This window comes from Dermacentor albipictus, chromosome 1 (assembly GCF_038994185.2).
Source record: "Dermacentor albipictus isolate Rhodes 1998 colony chromosome 1, USDA_Dalb.pri_finalv2, whole genome shotgun sequence".
Lineage (NCBI taxonomy): Eukaryota > Metazoa > Arthropoda > Arachnida > Ixodida > Ixodidae > Dermacentor > Dermacentor albipictus.
The window spans coordinates 447804139-447824120 of NC_091821.1; the positions used below are offsets into that span (position 1 = coordinate 447804139).

Below are 19982 nucleotides of genomic sequence, written 5' to 3' on the forward strand. Positions count from 1 at the left end.
AAGCAGTGCACAACACTGTAACAAAGAGATGGAAGAGCCACTTGTTCAACAGTTTTCTTTGGTTTCACTGCTATGTTTCACACAGTTTACAAACATGTCTCGTTGGTAGTGAGTGGTAGAGTGGTAGTTTCCATCAGATCTTAATCGGAAAGGAGACACTTCTCGAACATCCTGTGGCGATACCTTGTGATAAACTTGCTTCAGACTAGTTCTGGTTCAGTGCCCATGCTTCGGCAGACGTGAATCAAAAGGAGAGCCGCCAGCCATTCATCTGTCATTGTCGATAGTGCCGTGCAAGGCAGAAAAGCTTCTCTCTGCCTCTACACTTGTACATGGTAGGGTCCCACCAACTCACAAAAGGGTCCAAATGTTTGGGCACATCTTCGTCAGTGGACTTGATGAAACTGCCAGTATTGTGCTGTCAGTGCAGATCTATTTCCCAAAAGAGCAGATGTAACTGTCATTCAAATCTATTTAACGGCAGATCAATTTCCCAAAAGAGCAAGCCCTGTCTCATCTTGTCTAAATCAGCTGAGCCAATAGCAGACGGCAGGAGCAGGGCAAACTCCACTCGGTTGCTGATGAGGTAGCAAGCATTCATCACTTGGATCACATGATCCAGAAAGGGAATAGCAATGCTACGGCGATTACGCTGACAGCCCGCAAGTCGTGGCTTCCTGAGCTCTGTGTCAACAGAGATGGCAAGCTCTTCAGCCATCTGAAACCAGCTGCAGAACTCGGTGTTGATTTGTTTGCGCAGACTTGAGACAAGCGATGGCTGCATCGATCATAATGTAGCCATGAACAATTTCTCCATCGTGTTTTTTCAAGGTTTGCTACAATTGGTCGAATAAAGTCCAATACATTCCTGAGGATTATGAGCGTCACAATCACATCAGACCTTCGCAACCTGCAAGATAAGCCCGAAGCTTTGGAAACTGAGCATGAGTCGGAACTTCCAGAGATCCCTGTCAAAGCCATGAGCCCCTGATGTTGCCTACATGTTAAGGCAGTCCACAATGCGCACAAAAAGTGAATGGAAAGTTTCGAGAGGAGTATGCCGTTCCACCCGACTGGGAAGGAAATCATGAACTCAAAGAAGCCGGTCCATTTCGGCAAAGCATCAAAAAAGACAGACACGTCATCGATAGTGTCAAGGGTAGCTCTGGTGCTTAAGGGAGAAACAGATTGAAGATTTAACAATTATTTGTTATTTTAGAGCACATAGAAATTCTGTGTTCACAGTATGAATAAGAGCAAATGTACCGTAAAACTAAGTACAAATAATTTTGGAGCTAAAAATGAAAAATGTGCTCTCAGTGTTGCCTTCCTAACACATTTAGCTTTGTGTTGCAAAAAAAAAATATATCTCTTGCTGACCTAGGTCCAAAGATACTGAAGCAGCAATCATGCAAAATACCCAAAAACCATGTTTTCAGAAAAATAAGAAGAAAAATAAAACTTAGTGCTATACAGTAAAAGCTGCTTACATATTTACATTCAGAATTTACTTGTAAGCCCCGTTGTAGTATGCTTGCAGCACTTCAAGCTTTATACATTTATTCATATAGTAAAGAAATATTACCGCTGTAGCTGTCCTAGATCTTGAGATATTGTTGCCACAAATAAGCAGGCTAAGCAAGAAGCTTGAGTTGAGAAAATTGAGGAAAATGGACAACTCGAGTTATTGAGTAATGTGCATAACGAAGTATTTACATGTTACGAATTGTAACCGGGTAGTGTGCCCCTGGCACGTACCCACCGCAGTGTGAAACGTTATCAGAAAAGAAAAAAGGTGTTGTTTGTTGATCACCAGTGCTCCACATTTTGTGCACTGTGAGACTGTTCACAGGGAATGGAGTGCACATTTGGCCACCCCTCACGCACGACATATGCCGCACTGATGCGGCATAACCACAGATTCCACACGAGATGACTGTTTCTATGGGGAGACTGCAGCCATGTTCACCTTTGCTCACTGCTGCACCGCAGCTTATGCTTTACACAAGGCCTCAAAGCATTTATAGAGTCTGTAACGAAACGCGTCTCCATCGCATCCGAGCCAGCCACGGCTGGCTCGGATGCGATGATTCTGATTTTCACGTGGTAGCTGGCACTGAAACAAAGTCTTGCAATTTTTCTTGAGCCTTCTTCGCTTTCACCAGATCAGTGGAATGCAGTAGTTGTACTGGAATGCCACATGAACACCGGCCGCTGCCGAAACCACTTTTGTCTTACTCCGCAGTCACGGGGCGAGGCTTTGGCGGTGCTCTGCATGGGGTAGCAAACTATTGCTATCATCTTTCAAAGCTATTGCGCACCTTCGAAAGTTTAACACCGCTAGTTTCTTCTGCTCACCAAATTTACGGCTTGCAGCAAATTGAATGTGACATTGTTTCGCACATCTGAGCAGACGACTGCGTCAGTCCGCCAATGGCATTATGTGCTTACACCCACGTGTCTCGGTCAACTAATGGAATTGTACATTGGGACAACCTTTTAGCAGGCTTTTTCTTCATAGCCGTTCAGCACACAGAGTAGCGGTGGCGTGAAACAAAACAAGAAGACGGGCTCTTTCAAATAAGACCAAGATGGCTGTGGTCGGAAACTTAGAATGGTAACTGCGTGTGGCGGAAAAAGGCACTTTTTTGCTTGTTTATCAGTAAAAATACAGCTCGCTGACGTGATATAAAATAACGTCATTACAGCCAAAATATTGGCCCAAGATGCGTGAAATTTTCTTAGATAATGCATCAGACACCGTAGAATCCAAAAATACCATTCTCCAAAAAACAAGATTTTTCCTAGGTATTTTTGGTCTCTGAGGCCGGTGTCCCCTCTTAAATGTCGACGCACTGCAGCGACACACAGCCTAGACTGCCGGCATCGTAGTGACGCACAATGCATGTCGAGCTGTGTGATGGGCAAATGCAAAGAAGCATCTGCAGCGTCAATCCTTTTGAAATTTCAAGTGGTTATTGTTACGCTGAAGAACGACACTGAGCAAATGTCTGCTAACTAGGGGTTTGTGAATATTGGGAATTTTCGTAAATAATTGAATACTAGTTTTTTAACATTCGTATTTGACTAAAAAAACTAGGGACCTATTCTAAAATTTTTGAATATTCGGTTGTATACGAATATGAACATTCAAAGCAAGTAGAATATATTCCTAGCTCTGCTGGAGCAAATACGATTACTAGCGTTTGCTTCTGTCTAATCTAAGAATATGTCTGATTTGATGCTGAATTTTGTGACAATTTTGTGTTGCTGGGCGAAATTTGGCCTGTAAAACGAGCTCAGCCTCTGAACGCCGAAGCTGTTCGGAAAAGCCAGCTTCTCAGTAGCAAGGGGCACGGGTTTATGGACAGCGAGCGTGCACTCTTTTTCAGCACCAATTCCAATTCTGGGCTTATTGCTTGACAGAGAGTGCAGTGAACAAGAGCAGACACTGGGTCAAATGTTTCCGAGTTTACGGGCATTTGATGTCGTGTAATGAGGCACTGGTTGGTGAGAACTCACAGCTAGTGGGAATTGCTCAATTTTCCAAGTTAACATGTGCTAATACGCAATATTTTTGTGCAACAGCTTGCTCGTCTAATTTTTACCGTTGACAATGTAATTTCTGTGTTCCGGTTTGTTAAAATAAGAACTTGCTAATGTATGCACATGCATATTGTTATTTAATATTCAGTCCGATATTCGAAGCTGAGTATTAGTATTAGAAAATTTTTATATTTGCACACCCCTCATGCTGATTAATTGTTTGTGCAGTTTCCTGAATTTAAAAAAAAAAAGATAGAGACTACAGAATGTGCTTTGTTTTGAAATTTTTTTTTTTCCGGACTGCCAGATTTTTCCGACATTTTTGTGGCCTCTTAAGCGTCTGAAAAGACAAATCGGTCAGCAGCTGTATCCATGTTAAGTGTAGCAGGGTTCGACTATAGTGGAATGTGGCTCTTCATTCTCTTCCAGCAGCACTTGAAGACATAGAGCTTTTAATAGCTCTCTATTAACCTTCGGTTCACCATAACCTGTGCAATCTCTCTCTCTCTCTTTCTTCTTTTATGAATGCAGGAAGTGCTGGTGTGGCTGACCAAATTGCAGAAGGAGCTTGGAGGTGAAGTGAGTGATGAGCAGATGAAGGAGTTCGTGTGGAAGACCCTGAAGTCAGGACAGGTGCGTGTGTCGTCCAGGCCTTGTGGGGCAACACATTTTTTTTCAGTTTCCTCCCTTGCCCTGCACCCCCTCCTTTTTTGTGCTGTAGGGTGTCTAGCAACAGTCTCTAGCTTGAGTTGTTTGCCTGACCAGTAATTCGATGCTGTAGAAAGGGCGCCACCATATTTATGCTAAAATTTTCATGACTTTAGATTCAAGGAGCTGCATATATAATTTACAGCATTACGTGAATGATACAACAAAAGTTGGGCCATGAAGAAACACAATAAGAGAGCATCCATCAACCCTATGTCTAGCTCGAAGCCAGGCAGGGAAATGGAGTCAGCTGTATTTGGCTACTTCACTTAGGTACCCTCCCCTGCTTCATGTGTTTGCACTGTTAAGATGCTCGTTAAAACTGCTTTCGGGTCTCGCTTCATTGGAATCACTCATCAGTAGCACCTTTAAAGAGAACTTTTAGAATGAAGACACTGGAGCATCAAGTTTAGGTTTGTGGTAATGACAGTGTTTGCCCTAAAATGCTTTGATACTGCTGTTAGCATTTTATGACGGTTATGAGCATTGAATAAGTGTCTAGACAACCTTGACACAATGAGCTTAATCAACCATTGAAGTTGTGTGCGGTAGCTGACCTTGTGGTACAGCCTCAAGATGTCTCGAGGGCTAGAAGAACCTGCAACAGTTAGCTATGCAAAATATTCTACGAGCTCTGGCGACATCTTGAGTCTTCGTCCGGCTCTACGGCACCGGTGCTTCCCGCAGTAGCTGCCGCCCAGCGTGCCAGAAAGCTCTTGCCCTCTGTACACTCGCCTCGTGTTGATTCTGATATCCCATGCACGATGGTCAGGTGGTGCCGGGATATGGCCATGCGGTCCTGCGCAAGACGGACCCACGCTACACGTGCCAGCGGGAGTTCGCACTCAAGCACCTGCCCAACGACTCACTCTTCAAGCTGGTCTCACAGCTCTACACAGTGGTGCCTCCCATTCTGCTCGAGCTGGGCAAGGTCAAGAACCCGTGGCCCAATGTGGACGCACACTCCGGCGTCCTCCTACAGGTACGTGGCCTCCTCTTTGAGTGGCATCCACGTGGACAAAAAAGAATAAGGGAGATCAAAGGGCTCAATTTTTGTGTGATCAAGTAACTACATGAGGTCAGCAGACAATGTAGCCAAGAAAAGCATAAGGAAAAATTTTTTTCCTTTTTTTTAATTGAACTGTTGAAACGTCTATACATGAGGCCTACATTTGTGCCAAGCTTACTGTTTTTTATAAAAGGAACTGAAAGCGGAAGTAAGGAGAGCCTCGTTGCTCTCAACCTTCGCATGATGCTTCCAGTGCTACGCAAATTGAGCTACAGTGATAGCCATCCCTTTGTCCGATTTCTTAATGTGTGTGATTGGATTATCAGGCCATGCGAGTGTTAGCCAGTATCACTTGTGGGCATTGCAGCAGTTGTGGAATATCTGGTAAACTGCCGACTTGGTGCTTATTTTTCGGGCTTGCCTGGTGTGGCACCAGCTCATTTAATTATGCAAGTTGCCCACACAACGATTGCAGCTGAACCCTGCAAGATTTCTGCGATATAATCATCATTCCTGGACACAACCTTCCTATATGTTGGATAGGGACAAGGCAGAGGTGTCGAACCAGGAAATGCTGGTTCAGTTTGGATTCAGGGTGCTTCAGTGCTGTCCTTGTTGAGTCTTTGTCTTGGAGAATAAGAATTAAAAGTTCATGTCATGGATTTGTACTAGTTTGCTAACTAATTTATTGGAATATACGGTTCCTTGGCCTCCCATGCTGTCATGCGACCTTATGCAAGCAAGTTATGAAGGATTAAAGGGATCCTGAACCACCCCTCGAGCTCGGTGTAAAAACACAATCCGCAGATAGCGTACGCTGCTGTGAACATCTCGGCCAAATTTTGCAGTCGTTGGTGGCGCGTCGAGCTCGCAAGCAGAGCGCAAAGGCACCTTTTTTTCTCAAACACTCTCTTTTCAACAAAAGCCATCTCCTCACTCTTTTCAGGCTGCTATATTTTGTCATATAGCAGATTCCCGTACACAGCTGCTATTGGCCAGTAGCCGACATCAATCATGAAGGATGTTTGGATCAGTGCACTTCTTCCTACTATCATTGTGTATATTTATTGACACAGTAAACAAGCTGAACTAAGCAAAAAATGTGCGTTTCGAATTTCGATAAAAATATGCACTTCTGGAAGTATGACTATCGCCTGCTAACGCTCAGCTGCTCCCACCTACATAGGAATAAAACTTTGGCTACACTGCTTATCAGTGTCACAGCCATTGAGCCTCGAGCCACGTGAAGCTTAAGGTCAGACCACATGTATGCTAGCTGCAGTGCACGTCCATCCCTAGCCAGGCCTGGCTTGACGCCTTGCCAGACTTTGCTTCGAGTTCAGCTAGTGCACAAAGGCACAATTTGTATGTGGCTAGTGACCGTCGGCCAGGCTGGTGCAGGACAAAGCTGGGCTGCAACAAATAGCACGGGCAGGCTAGAGCGCATGAGCGTGCACTCCTAGAGCACTGCATGGGCCTGATTTTTCGGCCCAGGCCCTTGATACCAAGACCGGTCATACATGACCAATCCCAGCCCAGGCCCGGTCCAGGCCCGTGGTTCCAAGCCTGGGCTCAGCCCGGGCATGTTTGTTCGTTACTAAACTTGACCGGCGCATGACCGGCTCGGTCATGCGGGCATGACCGAGCCTGGTCATGCCCGCATGTGCATGACCAGGCTCGGCCTGTAAGTAAAAAAAAATATCTTTTTTTTTTTTTACTTACAAATTGTTCGATATGTGTCAGCCCCACCTCCTCATGCTCTAATTAGCTGCATTGTTTGTTCGACCCTCGGAAATATTGTGATTGTTGTTGAGATCAGTGCAATAGAAAATGTGGTACTCGTTTCACTTGAAAATATCCCCACGTAGCTATCTCATGCACTGTAGCACAGCAAAGGGATTAGACACTGTGAACTCAATTGTAAGCTTAGGGATAGCCTCCGAGTTTGGCACGTCGTAGGCACCAAAATCACAAGTAGTGGCATCTATGTGAGCACCCAAAATCCAATTTGAACTGCATGCCGCAGTGACGTTCACTAGGCGGAGCGTTCTGAGCACTACCTTGCTCTGCCAGAGCCCTTGAAGTGCAAGGCATTGAAGAAGGACTATGAGCACTGCAAAGGGTATCACAGGCACTCTTTCATTGCCAATAACTCCACTTCTGCTGCACGCGTTGAACTATTTGTTGCAGCAAAGTGGTTTCTAAAATAGTCTGTTTTGACATCAAATGCATTTTTCGAGTTCGATGAAAAATTGTTCAGGACCCCTTTAAGTCCATTTATGCAAGCCTTCGTTCTGATGAATGTGAGTGGCATGTGGGAGATGGAACTTGATGTTTTGCTTGGTATCAAGCATATACAATGTTGTACATAGCTATGCCAGACAATTATGTTTTAAACTAAAGCAAACTAAAAATGTGTGGCCTTATGTATTTCATACAGGGTGTTTCAGCGAACACTTTCAAAATTTTTTAAAGGTTGGCTGTGGCAGATAGCTCAATTCTAGTTCATGAGGTGGGCTACTCGAAGCAGCGGACACTACTTGCACAAGAAATTGAAATGCAAAATTGACTAATAAACAAGAATTCACTAATTAATTGTTAGCTTATTATCTTATGATCCACATCGCAATTTACAAGTTCTAGCTGTAGACTTCGCTAGGCAGATTTTCTTGGAGCGAATTCTCAGGACGACACCAGTTTCGAGATATAAATTCCCAAACTTTCCAGAGAGATGCATTAGTGTTCCAGATACTTAGGTGCTTCAGTGCATGAAACAATGTTTTGTTAACAAATTAACTGGAACGCCAATGCATTTCTCTGCAAAGTTCGAGAATTAATATCTCGAAACTGGTGTCGTCCTGAAAATTCGCTCCAAGAGGATCCGCCTAGCGAAGTCCACTGCTAGAATTTGTCAATTGCAATATGGGCCATAATGTAATTAGTTAGAAACTTAATTAGTGATCTTTATTAATTAGTCAATTTTCAATTATTGCCTACCGCTTAGAGTAGACCAGGTCATGAACTAGAATTGTGATATCTGCCACAGGCAACTTTTAAAGATGTTTGAAAGTGTTTGCTGAAACACCCTGTATTTCGGCGCATACATATGAACAAGTGCAAATAAGAAAACATGTTATGATGATGCATGCAATACCAAGTCATTCTCTGTTGATGACAGATCTGTAATGCCTCGTCATGTACACTCGCCTGCCGATAGTACGGGCATGCTTGATTATTCGGACAGCTTTGCGGCAACCCACTACTGGCGCCATAAACTTAGTGTATAAGGACGACCGAAATTTCCAACACCTTACTGCACACTGTTCGGTAATACGGATTTCGACTGCATGACCATGGCGGCTAATTTGGCCACTTCATCAAGCAGAAATAGCTATACAGTAGACTTTCATCAATTCGACTCTGGTTCGATCTCGACCGAAAGTCCCGGCCAGCACCCATGCTTTTCTATAAACTTTCATAATTTCGATCCTGAAATTGGCCTTCGCCGGATAATTCGAGCTTGAGCATTCAGCATGCACAAGCGTGACCCTTACGGTGATCCCTGTAGCGACCCCTTTACTGGTAGTGCCTGTAGCTTAGGGGACAGCAAAACACACTTCATCCCCCCTTGAAAACACCTATTTTCGTCTTGCCCTAGGAATGTTTGCAAAGAACTATGTATTACGGTATTCACCGAATTCTCAAGCGCACTACTCCCCTCAGGGAAATTGCCCCAAGAACCATGTTTGCAGCGTTTGTATGCTTTGCCGAATAACACGACAGCGATGCAGCGAAGCGGACTTAAGGGACTTGGCCGCCACCGTGCCACCTTGATTAGACCCTTGCCCATATTTCTTACTTAAAAATCGGGTGCATGCTACATTTCTACCTTGTTTAGCAGCCTTAATGTTATCTGTATGTTAGCTTTCTACTTTGGACATGTGGAAAGCAGGTGTGCATTTGATTTGGGGACGTGTTAGAATCGGGCAAATACTGCCAAATGAATCATTTAGTTTTGACACTTTTATGTTTTTTGTGCCTCTCGTTTAATTCAACTCGCAGGGGATAATTCGATCAATTTTGTCGGTTCTGTCAGAGTCGAATTACTGTAAGCTGACTGCGTTTTGTTTTGATAAATCACTGGAATAGTTGTCGGCCATGTCACCAGCGCCTCCTTGAAAGTGAAGCTAGTGAAGCATAGTCGATCTGGTAGTCGCCAACCGCATTCAAACTCTAAAGCAAGCATAGGACAAACAGCAAGATAAGCTGCAGCTTTTCCGGCATTGTGATAAGATAGAGTAAGCCAAAAATGCTGTTGCTCATGGAAGCCAATGCTTGTTGCAATAGTCACATGGAATTGAAGGTACTATCCCTAAAAGTGACGATTCGAGAATACAGTGTTGGCCACTAGTGAAATCACGTAACTTATTTTCTGATGAATCCAGTGTTTCGAACTCCCAGTTATTCAGACCTCCTCGTGGTCTGCATTGAGTCCAAGTTATTGGTCGGCAACTGTATATAATTTAATTATGTTTGTCTTAACATTACCAGAACTGCATCTAATAAGCATATAAAATTGGGTTTGAGGATGAGTGAAGAAGTTATCGTTCCTGTTCTTTAAAAGGTTCCATTCACCACACTGTCTCGTCAGTGCTTTCAATAGAGCACCATCATATTACTGAAGTTTTTTATAGTTCTTCATGTGGCAGCTGAGTTTTTTCAAAGTTTTTTAGTAGTACAGTGGGGGCAGTTCATGTCAGGATCACTTGGGTGTCTTGTAAACGTGTAAAGCAGCTAGGTCTTTCGCATGAATTGAGTCAAAGGATTCGGAATCACAGTGCAAGTCTTCTGCCCCCTTTTGCAGTACTACGGCATGAAGGAGATGTCGTACTACACCGTTCTGTTCGGCGTGTCACGTGCCCTGGGCGTGCTGTCGTCGCTCATCTGGGACCGTGCCCTGGGCCTGCCCATCGAGCGGCCAAAGTCGCTCACTTCCGAGGGTCTTATGAAGCTGGTCGGATACAAGTGAACGGAAAGCCCAGCAACATGGAAACTGCTCTCCACCTTTTTGTTCCCCTTGTCTCCTCCCTCCTCCTCCAGCATCTCCATCCCATCACAGTGAACTACCACGCTACTGTGAAAGCACTTGTTCATGATTGTTACATGCATCCTTTCCCACAGCTTTCCTCTGAATGTTTCCTTCGCTACTCTGCGGTAGTCTGTTTTCTTTTCTTTCTCTCCAGTACTGTTTCACCTTGCTTCTGCTGTTTCGTTTATTGTTCATGTTTTGTTGAAGATGCATAACCCGTGTGAGCACGTAACCACCATCTCGCAACTCGTTGCAGCGTTGACACACCTGCAAGTGACAAACTGGGTTAAACCTTTGACTCCTTGCTGAACAGCCCGGAGTGAAACCGATTTTTGGAGTGGAAGAAATTTCGGTGCATTTAAAGGATCGCAGTCGTCGGGCAAGCATCCTTTTGCACACCTGCGGTGTTTTGCAAAGAGTGTTGCGGGTTCTTCGCGATGCTGAATGAGTGTTGAAATCTTTTAGGAAATTGTGCTTGTATGTGTGTGCCTATGTTGGGTGTTCATAAGTTAAGAACTTTTGCACTTGCATCATCACAGTGGTGCCTGTTGACATTGCGCATAGTTCACTGTGTGCTTGTTGTTCGAGTTGTAGCTTGTTGTGCCCATCGCCCATGGGGGAATAATTCTGTATACTATTTTTTCATGAAATTAGCATCCTTGCTTATTTTACAACCTCTATGGCAGTGCTGGGACAGAAATGTTGTCTAAGTGCTCTAGCAGAGTGACGTTCTTTTTTTTTAATAGGGCTTGGGCTTCGGAATCAAAACGTTGAGTAATTTTTTTCTTGTACAAAAGCAACAGCTGCCAACATTGTGCAAACAGTGAATAGCGTGGCCTTTTAGATGGCATGTACAGTAGGATTGATGGAAAACGTGGATACCAATTTCTTTTCTGCAATTTTGCCTTTCTGCACGAGTGATAATGCATCTAAGCCCTGCACCTGCCTCCTTCTTGCTAAGTGTGGTTGAAACCGAACCTCTTGGCAATTGATGAGACTTATTGGCACTCGACATGTGACATGCAAGGCATGTTTTAGTGTTGACATCTCTGGCCAATTTCTAGAGAGCTCTGAGCCATGTACCTTTCTTTGTTTCCCACCCCTTCTCACAGTACTATCTCCAACATCACAACTTCATCGCGAGTGTGTGTGCATGTGTAGCAAATTGCAGGTTGAAGCGGCGTCATTTGTTTACCATGCTTTGTTTAAATCGGCCTTTCTTTTGTCACGCGTCTTGCTTTCCTTCGCTGGGCCCCCATTTCATACCTGACACAAACTGTCGGTTGCAACTGGCGGCATGCCACCATCGCGCGCACGTCGTCCGTCGCGTGTTGCGTCGTCTGCTTGAAGGCACAGGCGGAGCAGACTTCTGCGAGCTGCTTGTCTGTCTTTCTTAATGTCAGCGTGCTAGCATCGATGCTTGGCTCTGTTCTCATTGCTCAAGGGTGGCAGGTTTCTTTCTGTGCTTTTCACAAATACATATTAGTACTTTGCAACCACAACCAGCCCTGAAGTCTCTCTTGTCAGGCAGAAAGGTGGCACGTTTCCTTCTCCCTAATCACATTGATCTGTTCCTGAAGACCCAACATCCAGCTTTACACTCGCGTCATGCCTGGCGAATGAACACTTAAAAAAAGGTGCACCAGCAGGACGTTGGTCTTCCAGGGGAGCAGCCTTTCGTGACACTGCCAGAGGTGTTTGTGGGTCCCAGTGATGCGTGTGATGTGCCCCCCTCGTCTAGGCCACCAGTGTCAAGTGTTTTTTTTTTTTCTTCTTTCTTTCTTTTTTTTATTTTTTGGTGCTGGGGAAGCACACGCCGCACATCTCATCAGAAACTGGCAGCCGTTATAATATAACCCTTCCCATAGACTGTCGTGCATGGCTGCCAAGTCTTACTTTTAGAGGGAACATATTTTAGAGCTGAGTAAAAAACAAAACTGATCTTAGAGACAGTTGTGAGTGTTTTTATTTATTTGAAAGCGCCTCTAGTTTTCTTTCCTCTCTTGGAACACTTGCTCTTTGGAGATGTGGATTTTTTTTTTTTTTTGGTACGGTTGTGTATCTGTATGCATAGTATACTTAGCCCAGTGTGGAAAAAGAGACAGCAATACTACCAAGCAATGAAAGTCTTAACTTCAGTAGCACCTCTTCCATGAGGGCATAGGAAGCTGTAATTAGATGAATGGTGTGTAAAAGGAAAGAGACACAATGTTTATTCCATTCAGTGTGATATTTGGAAATAAATAATGCAGACAAACGCCTGAGTGTGTGTTGTTCTTGTTGTTTAATAACTGCAGACAAACAGGAAGGTGTGTTTCGTTTCAAGTCTGAAAAAGCATATATAAAATAACGCAATAAGTGGTGGATCACTATTCCAAGGTGTCCAAAGCATCAGTTCATAGAAAATGGATACTCTTCTTAAAGAGGGTGTGCCTCGGAGATCCACTTTTGTTAATGAAGCTAACCTAGTTAACCTTATACAGATTACAGAGTTCAATCTTCTGTTTCTAGATGTCTTTTGAGTTTTTCAGTATCTGACCTGGTTATTTTTGTGTTCCATAAAAGTGGGGAGAGTACGGTCTCTTGTGCAATATTGGGGCTTCATGCCAGGCAATGGAGTATGCTGGAAAATAGCATATATTGTTCCTTATGGATAGCTAATTGCAAATAAGTGCAAAAATAATTCTTTCAAATTTAATAAAGTTTTTGACTTATTATTGAGAACATTCATTTGTTTCTCAAGAATTGCATCACCAAATAGTAATCTGGAAGTTTATTGCTAATGAATTGCATATAGATGAAAAAAAAATCTCGTGCATCCGTAAAGCAGCAACCGCTCAGAAAACTTAGAGGGCACTTAAGCTTTGCCTTTAAGAGTGGAATGTGATAGCATTCAAAGAACCCTGACTGCTGCTCATGCTTCGCGGCAGCTTATGTAACTGTAATGTTTACCAGGAAACACTGGCTGAGAACACTATGCGTGGAGGCGAGCTTTCTTGAAGAGACGCAGCTTCTTGCGCGAGCCGATCCAGGAGGTAGACAACAGCTGAACCAAAAAATTGCATCGTTTTTAGGTTTCTTTTATTGTTTCGCACTTTCAATATTAAGTCTGAGAAGTTTCAGCGTAAAAAAGATGCGCTGTCAGTGTTTTGTTTTATGACATTTGTTTGCGGGATCATTCTCAAAATCTGAGGAATAAGAATGCAAGACAAGGTATGAACAGCATTAGTGATAGAATGGTGTGGCAATATAACACGCACATACCGCATGTCGTATAGCAAGGCATGGCATATACGTAGTACCTAAATATATGTGGAAATTTTCACTCACGGACAACTTCGCCGACACCAACACCGGAATTCTCTCGCGCTAATAAATGCAGTGTATGGTGCATCTGTATACGACTTCGCATGTGGTCTGGAGGAACAAAGACTATGTAAATAGTCTGCCTACCAGGGAAAAACGTGGCAACAAGTGCAAAATTGAGGCTTCAATGCATATACTGATTAAATCTTTCGATCATGTCTCCGGTGGGTCTTTATCGTGGGTTAGGTTTCTCTTTTTCTTTTCTTTTTTTGTGTGCAGGGGGGGTTGCTTTAGTTATGTTGGAATATGCAGGCACAAGTTCTTCCCTTATATGTGATTTATTAGCAATAAACTTCCAGCCGAGAGTCTGCACTCATGCCGTGTCATCTTTCCTATGTCTCTCTCCGTTTCGAAAGCTTCATGCACCGATCACCACAGTGTGTTGAACCTGCTTATTTTTTTCTGGCTTTCAAAGTGCCGCACGGCCACAGTGAAGAAATCTTCTAATGCGAGATCGAACATCAGTGTAGTGAAGTTTTAATATAATGAAGTGAAGTGCCGATTTTACAGTCTTTGTTAAATCGAGGTTTAACTGTATATGTCCAGTAAGTTTGGCCACCAGGAGATTACACTAAGCTTCTTGGTTGTCGGCGGCCCACAAGAGAAGTGCTATGGAAATGTCCTTCGGTGGCTAATCAATCAACACTCGGTGAAGATAATTATGTGTCTGTGTGAATGAGGAAGAAGAGGAAGTGTATTAAGGCAAGAACTATTTTTTTCAAAGCTGTATGCATATATACATCCACCCTGGGGTTGGGGAGTTCAATATGCAACCTACTTCCCTACAAAGGACCAAACCAGAATAGCTGTCTCAAAGTAGCAGAAGCCACTGGCACTAAAGAAGGAAAAAGAAATTAATGTTTAGTATATGGCTTGATCGACATAGTTTTACCAATGAGCTTGGGAAGCGATGGGCGCAAGGCAGGCTTCTAAAGTATAAAAAAATACGCATATTCAGCACACATGTTATCTACGTGAAGCAGAGCTTTAGTAAAGCGGTCAATTAAATCGGCTCGAGAAGTGATGTAAGCCCAAAGAAATTCAGCAGACTCAACTGTAGTCAACGTTATTGTAATGCAAAACATTTACAATTTGCATTGAACGGTTATGGTGATTATATATGCTGTAGTGTTTATATTAAGTAACAACGGTGTCACACGGCCACTTTCGATAATGATCGAGCTAGATCTGGTTCTAATTTCTCGACCACGATTGGCTCCCTCCCGCATCTTGTGCACATGAGCCAATCGCAACAGAGAAATTCGATCCCGATCAGGCTCGATTACGATCAAAAGTGCGCCGTGTGACACAGTGTAAGACAGAATGATCCAGTGATCCTAGTGCTGCTAGTGCACGTGCCCAGCATTGTTGTGGAACGGGTGCCCCCATTCCATTCCAATTCCATTCCTTTTAATTCCTCAGAATAAAAAACAAACAGCCCATTCCCACTCCACGAATGGCCGGGCAGTTCAATTCCATTCCTGTAATTCCTCAACGTAGGAAAGGCATCTTGGTAGTTTTATCGAGTTACTGATGAGCACACCATAAAGCTGATATTATTAGACACATTAAGAACTGCAAAAATATGCAATATGTTACGAAGGTCAAGGGATAGTAGCTTGGTGACATATCTCGTGCAGTACAACCACCCTACTAATTCCCATTGGAGCAGTTTTCCCGCTACCTATATTGTTTACATGGTCATCATGTTTTAATGGCTTGTGATGTTTTAATATTGTCTAGCTTAAATGTTTTATTGCTGACATGAGGACAAAGTGTATTTTCGCTTAAGTGTCCTCATGATTTTTTAATGCTGCACTAAAGGTTACAAGCAGGGCAAAGTACAAGAAGAAGCTTTGTTTTGGTTTTATTTATCAAAATTTTGCAATAAGATGTCATGGGCTAAATGGGCACTTCGCTGTTTGTTTTTGAAAACCCGAAGTGTTAATGATGGCTGCTTCAATGGTTAGTTCTAAAAGCTAAAGAGTGAGATTAGACAATTGCCTTCTACCTATGTGTTGCACTTCACAAACAGGAGCTGCTTGAAAGAGGTGCTTGACAGCCAATTTCACTTCGCCGTCATTATCAGGGATGCCGTAGAAAACACTCGTTCCATGTCACCTGATGTCGCATTCACAGTGAAAAACTGCCCTTGCAGGGTGGGAAAGCGGCTATTGTTCGCTTTCCAGTAGGTCACAGGCTTAACCGTGTCTGCACAAGTTCCCTTTGTAAAGTAAAGAGAAATTTCCTCTGCAATGAATCCAGACATATTGTCTTGGTGGGCATTTTCATTTTGCCTGATGTTTTTAAACATCAGCCTGTTTGGCCCTGTTTCAGAGTCTGCATTCGCGATGGTGCTGGCGCTGTCCTGCCCTAACAAACGACCCCTCCCCAGCACAGCAGAACGCATCTGCTCGGCTGTTGCAGCCGAACACCAAGAAGACTTAAACCGTGGGTCTAGGAGGGCACCTGTCAAAAAAACAGTCAGTCGACATACTTGCGAACCATTTCTCCAGGCTTCGCTGTGGGCCTTTAGCCATCTCCTTGCAAAGAAGTTTACCTTTGCTTAAGATTTCCGCGAGAAAAACTTCGATATTTCGCAACATGGGAAGCAAAAGCCCGGCTGTCTCGTGCTTGTTCTGCAGCAACTCCGTGGCTTCCTCTACAGGGGAGAGAAGCTCAATCAAGTCTGTTGCCAGCTTCAGTTCATATTTGGACAGTTTAGCCTTCTTGCACGTGTGCAGGGTATCTGTCGGGCCTGGATGACTCGAAAAAGTGGTAACGTGCTTTCTCATCATTCGCAGCTGCGAGTTCCACCTCGTCCCATTGTGAGATTCCAAATGCAGACCGGCCACATTCAACACTTCTCGGCGGTGCTCTTGCATATAGATGCTTGATGGGGCCGCATTTTTGTATGACTTCCTCGGCATTTAGGTCCTAAAATAAAGCAAGGACAACAACGAGTGAATGTTGCCACTGCAAGTATTGGTAGCGCAAACGGCAAACCTGCAATGCAATAGAGTTTCAGAAAGAGAATGGTGACATATGTAATCGTACAGTATTGCACTCGATAACACACTGACACTCTTCAAGACTGCATTAGACAAAATAAAGTGGAGACGGACACAGCCGTTTTCTGCAACCCCACAATAGAGTGCACATTAACGCATAGGCTGCACCTTCCTGCTCTTTGGGAATATAAATGTTGTGCACCTAGTGCCATGGCTACGGCACTACGGTTGGTATTATCTTAATGAAATGGGCTTCGTAATTCAAATAAACATACTAGCAGCAGAGTGCTGCCTCGCTGACTGGTGTTATATACCAGGCAACTGTGTTTATGGGCAGAGCGATTTGTAGTACAGAAGGAGTGACGTACGCAGGATTTCATTTTCCTGTGTGGGGGGTGGGTGTGTAATCCAAAAAAAAGGAAAGGGAGATCACGAAAGGGGAAAAATAGCAAGAAGCACAAACTGCAGTAAGACAAAAATAGCTTGAACAAGGAATCAACCAAATCCAAATCTTTTAAAAAATAACTTCGGGACACCATAGGCGTTCTTTACATGATGTGCCAGCTTTGTTTTTGTTTGTCTTCAGAGGTATTTCAGAACGGTTGATTGACGTGGTGAGAGCAGACCTCAAAGTTGCATAAGCTTGGTGCCTGGCCTGCGGCAGAAAAATGATCCGCGGCCACTATTTGATGGCAAGCAGAGTTCGTGACCTCGGTCATGGCAGCAAATGCACCACGAATCCCCAAGATGAAAAAGCGAAGCACACTCGAAAATTTGGCTAAACTTGAGCTGGGGGTATTTGCATAACAAATTTTTAAAGCACCGAACCTGTAATAAGCACAGTTGTCTGTCATTACTTTTCAAACTGTATTATATTCCTACATTCCTTGTCCATGCATTCATGGCAAATTATTTAAGAAAGCTTGGCCCAAACAATTGTTCATGAAAACAGTAATAAATGAACGATCTATCAATGTACATAAGACGAAACCAATATGTTACCTAATAGCACATACCTGCCGAATGGTGTCTTTTAGGGAAGCTGCAGGCTGTGGGCGGCGCAGCCAAATCGAAATTGCTCCAAAGGATTGAACTTTGTTAACCATTCCGAGCAGTTGTCGAAATTGTTATCGTCATCGTGCTCTTCAGCCTCCTACCCGGTAAATGCAAATGCCCTTATCACTGATGAAGCGTGATCTGTCGCCATGCAAAGTACCTGGAAAATGAAATAAAAATATTTAATGGAGGTCAAATTGTATGAAAATACTTATTTCAGCTTGTCAGCAATGTTCCACTGCAGCAACGTTACGTCATACTCAAAATGGATCCAAGCAGCTGTGTGGCTCCCCGTCAAGCAAGTGAAACTGAGGAGGTACGTGTGAGCCGTGAAGTCGCTGTGCACGAATGTTGCTTCGACAGCCAGGAAGCCCTCTGTCAACCGCGACGTCCACACGTCTAGTGCGATACAGATGTACTCCGCTTCCTTCAAGAATGATGATATTATGGTCTGCAGTGCTGATATTTTCCCGGGCAGGAACTTCTCATCCCGTGATGGCAACTTGTAGCCTGGGACGGCAACCTGAATTTAAAAGAATACAAAGCAGTTACTTCGATGAAAGGCAGCTTATAATATTGTTAAACTTACTGTTATGACTTGTTTGAATCCCTACCTCTTGACAAGACAAAAGGGCTCCTTGTCAGCACAAGTCAGGTTGATTGTGTCATCATCAAAAGCAGCCTTTTGATGAACAGGCACAGAGCTGCACCCAGCAGTGGAGGCCGACATCTTCAGCTGACTTGCCAGTTTTTTCTCTTGTTGCGTTTGCTCATGTTCGTGCTAAGACCAAGATTTCATTGCCAGGCCTCGCCACTTACTGGCCTTTGAGATATTCTTTGCCAATTTAAAATTATAATCCCTACTTCAATCCCGAACAGCGTGCCTGTTTCTATCGCCATAAATCATGATCAGTTCATTTCCATCAACGTCCCACAACACTCTGACCAGTTGTCCTCCAAGCGTCCTCCAAGTTTTTTTTCGTGCTTCCATTCGACATTCATTTCGATAGGTTCTCCCTCAGCAGCGATTCGCTGGAACTTGAGTTTCCGGGGCCAACAAAAAAAAAAAAGTGTTCTGTGTGCAAGCATGCTTGCACACAGAACACTTGTTGTAGCTGTTGTAGAAGGATCGACATGTGGGCGAGTTGGTATTGGCTGAACATTTTGCAGGGACAGCGCAATATGACGAAGACAGGAGGCAGAAACACACAAGACAGCGCTGATCTCACAACTAACTTCATTGGAAGGCATACACAAACTTATGTACACAACCCATGGCCACGTGCTCTGCCATCGATGGTGTCATTATCAGTGCGCAGGCAAAAAAACGCGAAACCCTGTAATCTAATGCTACGCTATGAGACGGCTTAAAAATTCAAATTCACTGCCATCCAAATTTAACGATGGCATGCTTACACAACACGACCCTTTTTTTCCTGATATAGTAGGCCTCAATAATCTCCCTCGTGGTCTGATTTCTATGCGCGGATTTCTAGGCCCAGGAGGCCTCCACTCATCTTGGGAAAGGCTGTACTGTTAAGCATACTTCCCTGTGTGTCCACTGTAGAATGGGAGTTGCTTACGAGCTTCCATTTTCCTGCGGTCACATCTATATTGGCCAAACAGGTTGTTGCCTGAACGTTAGATTGTCTGAGCATAGGCTCCTGACAGTGGAGTTTCCCGGCGATGGCCGCGCCACCTGTAGCGTCGAAAGCGCAACTCTGGTACTGATCATACTTCGGTCGACGGCGTAGTGGCGCACGTGTTGTTGTTATGACCGCATGTGATTTGAAACTTCTGAACCACGTGCGCCACCGTCCTGCGGGTAAACGTTCTCATACCGCTGTTTTACGATGACAAATGTGCAAGACATCTAAAACAGCCCAGGAAGAAAAGCGTGGGGACGGCGGTACTGCTGCGTCAAAGGCTGTAACGGCCGTGCAGGGCTGCCTGCTCTCCGACTCCAGATTTCCTGGCCGGCCGTGGTTTTGTGCTCGCGCTTCCTTCCTGGAGGATCGCACTAGAAAGTATTGTAGTCAGTAGACTGAAGTTTTTGGTCAAGAAAGAGTCTTGCCGGGCAGCCGACTTACATATTTTTGCAAATTCTCCACATCTTTTAGAGTTATTTATTTTGCTGTATATGAGGCGTACTGCGTGGTGGTTGCAGGTGTTCTGGCTTGCGTGAGTCACTCAGCAC

At 44.1% G+C, this 19982-nt stretch overlaps 1 protein-coding gene across 1 annotated transcript in view; it reads left to right on the forward strand.

Moving 5' to 3' along the window:
• The window catches only part of kdn (citrate synthase), a 56099-nt gene extending 43483 nt beyond the window's left edge, over window positions 1–12616 (forward strand). Inside the window, exons 8-10 of the mRNA XM_065448351.2 lie at window positions 4078–4179; window positions 5027–5236; window positions 10128–12616. Of these exons, the coding sequence (XP_065304423.1) occupies window positions 4078–4179; window positions 5027–5236; window positions 10128–10292 (477 nt within the window). The 3' untranslated portion in view covers window positions 10293–12616. The remainder of the gene's footprint in view (window positions 1–4077; window positions 4180–5026; window positions 5237–10127) is intronic.
• Window positions 12617–19982: the final 7366 nt, after the last annotated feature.